The sequence below is a fragment of the Megalopta genalis genome, chromosome 5 (assembly GCF_051020955.1).
Source record: "Megalopta genalis isolate 19385.01 chromosome 5, iyMegGena1_principal, whole genome shotgun sequence".
Lineage (NCBI taxonomy): Eukaryota > Metazoa > Arthropoda > Insecta > Hymenoptera > Halictidae > Megalopta > Megalopta genalis.
The window spans coordinates 1,582,037-1,590,003 of record NC_135017.1 but is presented as its reverse complement, the minus strand read 5'-3'; the positions used below and the strand labels follow the sequence as shown (position 1 = coordinate 1,590,003).

The 7,967-nt window shown below is 34.7% G+C and overlaps 1 protein-coding gene across 1 annotated transcript; it reads left to right on the top strand.

The window, feature by feature from the left end:
- Positions 1-743: 743 nt before the first annotated feature.
- On the top strand, positions 744-3,368 carry LOC143259427 (farnesol dehydrogenase-like). Its single transcript, XM_076521596.1, has 5 exons — positions 744-1,118; positions 1,831-1,957; positions 2,122-2,254; positions 3,017-3,163; positions 3,244-3,368. The coding sequence occupies exons 1-5, from the start codon at positions 815-817 to the stop codon at positions 3,310-3,312; spliced, it is 780 nt and encodes a 259-aa protein (XP_076377711.1). The 5' UTR covers positions 744-814; the 3' UTR covers positions 3,313-3,368.
- The last annotated feature ends 4,599 nt before the right edge of the window (positions 3,369-7,967 follow it).

Genomic DNA, 7,967 nt, shown 5'->3' with positions numbered 1-7,967 from the left:
GAGGATCAAGATAATTTGCAGAGATGTGATTCGCCTGTTATCCCTCACTATGGAATGTCTTTTAAGGCCGAATACAAAATACTTATCTATTTTGCAGTATTTGCAAAGCAGAAGATTCTTACTTTTGATTCTAAATTCCGTCATTAATTGTGTTTTATTATATAAAACTCCTTTTTCCAAATACAATCATTAACATTGGTTTCCAGAATTAAATACATTAAATATTTACGAATGTTCTAAAGTATATCGTATGTAACATTCATCATTGCGTTGCAAATTTATTAACTTTAATAAATGATATACGCATCATCTGTGTGTAATTTTCGACAAAATGTATGCAAACCATCGCTTGTCTGTTCCTTAAAGTTAGTATAAATAAATTCAGACGAATATGAGTCCGTTTAGCTGTTTGTTAAACAAGGTTCTACTTAATACATTGGGAGCTGTCATTAATGACCTTTACCATCAAACTAAACAACGCGAGGGGCAAGAGGAATTATCCACTCCACTCGAATCCCTTCCACTTTTCAGATTCTGAGCCACGATTGGCTACGTTGACCATCGGACAGAAATTGTGATTAGGTGTAGCAGGCGACCAATTTCGCTTATCCTTCGCGTCGTTTACTTAGCCAATAATATCCCAGAATCTGAAAAATCAAAGGTGTCAGGTGATTCGGGCGATCGATTTTCTTTGCCCCTCGCGTTGCTTAGTTTGTGGACGGAGACCATTTTTTTCAGCTCCGAATAGTACGTCCATTTAGTATATAATGACAGCAGGACGCATTACCAGATTAATGTTACGAATTAACCTTATATGAATACAATGGAGAGGTGGGCAGGAAAAGTTGCGCTGGTTACTGGTGCTAGTAGCGGAATCGGTTGGGAGATCGCAAAATCTCTTGTTCAACATGATATTCAGGTGGTTGGTCTCGCGAGACGATTCGATAAACTGCAAGAATTGGCCGAAAAATTGGGCAAAAGCAAATTCTACCCTATACAGTGCGACGTTACGAAGGAGAATGATATTTTGAGAGCGTTCAAATGGGCCGAGGAGAGACTGGGTGGCGTTGACATACTGGTGAACAATGCTGGAAACACGATGCCGTCGCTGATCATCGGTAGAGTTGTTTACTGATTGTATTATTCATTTTCCTTTTCACTGACAATTTCAATAAGCTGGCGTAGTTTATCGATATTCTGAAATTCTTTCACTCTTTTAAATTTCACTCTCTCATTCTTGTTGTCAATGTATAAAAACCGCGACACACCTATTAATGGATAATACGATGGAAAATCATGAAATTCAGAATCGGAATGAAATTACTGTGTCGTACTTACTAGAAGTGCTGACGACAAATGTTCCCCATTACTTTTTCTTTATCTTGACATTAAATGTAGGAAACTAGCGAGAAAGGCGAGTGGTACTAATCTTCTATAAAGATTAGTTCTGAACAAGGATCAAAATTAAACTGACAGAATTTTCTTAAAATATGTTTTCGAAAGTCATGACGAAGGGGATATGTGCATTTTCCAATATAGCATAATTTTGTTCTCAAGATTACCTTATAACTTAGACGATGCAGTAAATTCCCTCAAAATGTTTCTCAGCATGTAAACAAAAATGGATAAACGGCGATTATAAAAACGAGCGGGAGGCTCGAATAATCGTGTTTTGTCTTCCTAAATTGTCCATTTTTTTACAAGCTGTGGAACAATTGGAGAGAATTTATTGGAATCGGCAACTATAAAAAGGCGCCGCGAGGCTTGGATAATCATTCCAAGCTGAGGGACAATTTGGGAGAATTTACTGTAATTTCATTGTTATTACAGATTCGTCTATCGAGCTTTGCAGGGAGGTAATAAATAGTAACTTAATGGCGCCAATGATATTTGCGAGAGAATTCATAAATGCGATTAGAAAACGCAATGTTTCCGGCCATATAATAAATATCAGCAGGTGAGAATTTTCTTAGGGTTGTATGCATATGTTACAAAAGTTGTTTAACTCATATCGAAAGATTTTGCATGTACAAGAAGATACAATCTTAACAGTATATCGGGATCTTGCACACCCTTAATTAGGACATTATTATAGGTATTAATATTTTGTATAATTCATAGTATAGCGGGACGGTATCCGGAAACCTTCCGCGTTCCAGTTGGAATATACAGTGTTACCAAATCCAGTCTGTATACTTTGGGTGTAGAACTTCGCAACGAAATCATGGCATGCAACCTTGATATCAGAGTCACGGTAAAGTTTTGGTATTTTTTTACTAACCATATTATTTATTTTAAATCCATCTATTCACTCTCTAATTGATCCCCAAACTCTAATAAATTCCGTCGAACGTATAAAAGTTCAATACATTCTTTTGAAATCTCAATATTAACACGTTGAATGCCACGGGGGCATTTCAATATCTAAAATTTTGTATTATTACCATCGTCAATTCAAACAGTGACCCCTGTCGCAATTAACATGTCAAACATGATTATACACTATTGCAGATAATATTTCAACATTATATGTATCACATAAAAGAAAATTGTGGCGCCACGGACAATTTCTGTAAAACCGGCGTGACATTCAACGTGTTAATGATTCAACATCTATACGATTATTAAAAATATTGGTTCGCAATATTGTGCGATTTGTATCTTTATTATGATACTTATTTGTATCTTTCCCGATGTATCACGTCACAGAGTACAGGAGAATACAATAAATTCTCTCCAATTGTCCCTCAGCTTGTAAGCAAAAATGGACAATTTGGGAAAAGAAAATACAATTATTTGAGCCTTACGGCTCGTTTTTATAGTTGTTGTCAATCGATAATTATAAAAACGAGCCACTAGGCTTGAATGATCGTATTTCGTCTTTCCAAATTATCCATTTTTATTTACAAGCTGAGAGACGATTGGAGAGAATTTATTGTAATTCGTTTAAACCTTCCAGAATGTTAGTCAAATAAGATACACAACTCTTTCATTAATGTCTGCTTCTGGTTTGTAGACTATCAATCCTGGAGGTGTTCTTACAGACCTACTGAAATTCGCGTTGAATTGCGGCGACGAGATTACAGAGAAAATAACACTATTAAGCGGCAAAGATATTGCTGACACAGTGATTTGCGCACTAGGAGCATCTCCAGGTGCAGAGGTAAGATTCAATGGAATTGTCTTCTTATGAAAATTAATATTCCCATATGTCTATTTACACACAATGATTGCTCTTTTCAGGTTTTCGAGCTTACAATTATACCGCAAAAGATTATAGTGGGAGCTCCAGTACCACAATTGGAAAACTGAAATTAAATTAAAAAGATTTACATTATGGAAGAATAAATAAAAAATGGTATCTATTACATTACTGTATACCGATCTATTTCCAGTCGTTGACAATCGGCTGTAATACTTTCGAAACTTCAAAATCTGTTTCTTCAAAAAGTAGAAAATTAGTTGGGAAAACAAAAAAATCAAAATGAAAGCAACAAAATGATGCGTATAAACAAAACCAGAATGCTATACTACAATGAAACAATTGTAACGTAAATCATACGACCTATTTTTTACGAACTGAAAATATCAATCCATGTCCAGCTCTTTTCGAAGACAATAATACAATCATCCGTGTCTAAATTTCTAATTGTGTGCCATGTCTCTGTGTCACTTGGTCTATTTTACAATATTTTGTTTCATTGGTTGTCCAACCAATAATTCTTCACTTTATCGTATATCACACTGTACAGTAAATTCTCTCCAATTGTTGTTCAGCTTGAAATAAGAATGGGCAACGATTATTCGTGTCTCTATCATATATAATAATCTCTATCATATATACCTTTCATACGATACAGCGGATTGCATTTTCGTTAAGGAAAAAGTTACTTCAAATGACCTCAGGAATTACCTCTTTCCGGGTGTTATTGATAAATAATTTTAATACAATAAGAACAAATTATCCTATTTTTGTATTATTGATAAAATGTTTATTTGAAGCGATTTTTATATGAATGTATAAAATATTTATTATAGGTATTAATAGATGTTGAGTAAGATATAAATATCCTAGTATATTTACAGATCTTTCTACTTCTATACATTTTCAATTTACAAAGTCGTTCTTTTTAAATGTTGTCTTGTTCTTCATTGTTATCGAGCAGTGTGCGGTATTATATTATGCATATATAGTAAACGCAGCGGTGTGTGATGAAAGTCTCTGGCTCCCAGAAATTCGAGAAAACAAAAGTGTGGATGACAATAGAAAGAGAACAGCACGAATGGTGGGAGGATATTAATCAATCGACACTTGATTCCTCGTTTATTCGATTTCGGCTCCATTGATCCCCGCGCGGACCATTCGAGGGTTTCTAAATAGAGGCATATTTCCCGAATGATTCACAACACCGCTTAATAAACATTAGCGACCGGCACACGATTAAGCGGTTCAGATCGCTGAATGAAAACCAGAATTAATTATTCGCGTTAATAGAAACCAAGCGAGCCGGACGCTTATTACACGCTGAATAAATGGATTTAATGCAAACAGAGTTCTTTCGTACTCCAGGTATGCTTAAATTCTTTCTTTGATCCAGTTTCTTGGAGAAATATTGGAACTGCTCAATCTTCTTTAGGAAAGAAATTCTATTGGAATCAATGCGAAAATTCGTGCCATTTACGCTAAATAAAGTTATAATATTTTTTCATGGAATTTGTCGATAATTCCTATTTTGCTGTTTTATGTTTCGACTATACAGTAGTTTAGTACATTAGAATATTAGTTTACTTTTAAATTATACAACAGATATTATTGCTTTTCTTTTAACGGTCTTAATTTAAAAAATTAATGAATTGTTCACACTGAGATGGTATACTGTGACAAAATTCATTTTTCATATTATTGTTTTTCGCAGATTTACGTTAAATTTATATTGAATTTTATTATTTATCTTTGTTTTCAATCTATATCTATAGGGATTGTGCTTTAAAATTTCCTTTTCATTTATATATCGATCTTAATCGTCTTCTGTTACAAATTTTCTCTTTTAATAACATTGCACAGGTCTCTTCTATGTCGTGTAATGATTTGTGCAACATTTGTTAACAATTCATATCTCTTAATCCGAACTTATTTGCAGAGTTGAATTCTTGTCAATTTTTTAGAAACGTTTACTGAAGCCTGGCAAGTCTAGACATTAAGTTTACTTGACTACACATTTAATCATTATAAGTTATATCTGCCATGAGCAACCATGTAATCCACACATAATTAATTTGAATCACTGATTTCACTTAAACATTAAAATCTTTCACTAAAAGTAGCAAAAATGAGTTTGAACAATATTTGTTTATAAAAAGAAGAATGCAAGAAGAAAATTGTTAAATTAACAATTAAGATAAATTAACGTCTCCCAGTGCAGTGAACTATTGTAGAGTAACAAGTGTTCGAAATTGCAGCGCAAGAGTGCCAGTTTGAAGTAACTGTGCAGAACAATCATCGTGACAGTTCAAGTGGAGAGGTTAGGGAACGTGACAACACACGCGTGTTGATGTGCAAAATAATTATATTTACCACCCCGACCACAGTGCATCAGCATAACTGGTAAAGTCTGTTTTTCCATCATGCCCAACAGCATTTTTTCGGCAAGATATACAAAATAACTGCTGAAAATAACACTTAGGAACCCGATGTACAATATTGTGATCAGCTTCTGAAAGTTGTCATCGTGATGCTTTAATTATAGTCTGTCTTACGCTATTCTAACGTGTTTTGCAAAAACTTATTTTCGTCGATTATCTTTAACATTTGATTTGACCAATGGAAAACTTTTTGCAAGGGATGTATAGCCATTAATCATCATAATTATTATACAAATGGGAATTTGCATAAATATCTACTCTTTATTAATACATTACCCACCGGCAATTTTATCATAGTCCCTCAAAATCAACAACTTGCTGCCAAGTATTTCTTTATTATTCCTAACAACAGCAACAATTTCAATGGTTAATTAGAAGATTTGCCTCAGTAACATGATGTATTAATCCTTTTTGTGCTTGTAATATAACACTTAACTAGCATACTGGAGTCACGATTGATCCCTGTGTTGTTTTCCTATTGTTATTTTATAAGGTAACTGAGAATAAAATATTAACGTTCAGTTCATCTACAGAACTGAATTAATAAATTTCTTTACACTTCTTATTTTGAGTCTATGCTGATCATAGTATTTATGTTGTCAAAATTATTATACCAGTTTGAGGTTAAAAAAGATTTGGTAATTATACAAAAAAAGCAGACATCTTATATGTTTTCCCTATTCACGTGATCGCTGCTCAGATTTAGTTTGCGACGTATTTGCAAAAAATTTCAATTAGACATAGGTTAAGTTTAGGTTAGGTTATAGTCGGCCGCTGTGCCGGATGTACCAGACCATGCTGGTTTCATTGCCCGCCGCCCGTCAACAGAGGAGGCCCACCCCTGTTGGGAGTGGGGGGTGACGAGTCGCCTTAAGCAGGCGAGGGTGAAGTATAATCATCCAATATACTCGTCACCCCCCCGGCGGCCCTGGTCACCTTTCGCGAGGTCGCCGGATCGGCACGGTGCGGGGTGCGACCCCTCGCGCCGCCGAATTATATGGATTTAAGGGGGAAGGATTTATCTCCCCCTGGGACGCGGCCGGCCATCGTTACCTCCCCCGTTGAATCGCCAGCGATTGGACCAGCATCCGTAGGTCGCCGTGGTCACCTCACACTACCCTCGTCCCGCTCCCCCGGCGGTGAAGTCTGGCGAGCAGATTTCCTGCACGTCAAATACAAAAAAGAATAAAAAAAATAGGTTAGATTATAGTTCGGTCTGAATTCAATTTCGATTTTTGGCGGAATGACTGAATTCCTGAAACATGTATAAAGAAACGTTGTCAACACGATGTCTCAAACCTAAATATACCAAGCCTAACTCATACCTAACCTAGTCCGAATCTAGACGTAACGCAAACGTAAGGCAAAATTTATTTCTTTTTGAAAATTCAATGAATATATATATAGAAACAAAATTTTTGTTGTGTACCTCGAAGAAAACCTTGACAACAAATTTCGATATCAAAGTTGGCTAGATCTACCCTTTTCTGTATAATTATCAATGATTTTTATACTTTTTTCTGATAGAATTAAGTAATATAAAATTCTACTTTCAATGGGTAAAGCGTTAGTAACTCAACAATATCTACTTTGCAACGTAATTTTTTCTATCTATTATCGATCTTTTATATTACCTAATTTACCGACTTAATTTTCTGATGACCACTGCAAAAGTCGAGAAATGATCACATAGAAAACATAGAACAAAGAAAGTGGTATTTATTAAAAATTATTAAAAGATGTCCGTCAACTACTTTGGTAAAAATAATGTTGTATAGAAATTATTAACCGTTTGCAGTCGAAGCCATTTTAACTTGAAATGCAAAATAGATTAGTGCATTTTATACATATGAAATTGAATTTTGCGACTCGTGCAACGGTTACACATTTAACGGTTTCTTATTTCTGATTTTGATATATCTTATATGGTATGGCATGATATATATCTTATACGGTATATAATGTATGTATATAATATGTAATATGTACTGCGCATATTGAAAGTTACAACATTCGTTTTACCTTACATTAATGTTACGAATTACAACTATCTCGACAGATATGGATGGTATAATCGTGACCAAAATGTTGTTATTACTTTAAGTACAGTGAATATAACGACATAAACTTTGTCGCTCTTTCAAAATGTTTTTCGTAAATGTTCGACTCATTTTGGTCACGACTATACCAACCATATCAGTCGAGGTGGTTATCATTCGCAGCGTCAATATGAGGTAAAACTAATGTCGTAACTTTTAATTTGCGGAGTGGTATAAAAGGAAGAACAAAATTTTCAGTTTCACATTGAAATCAAACGGGAGCGA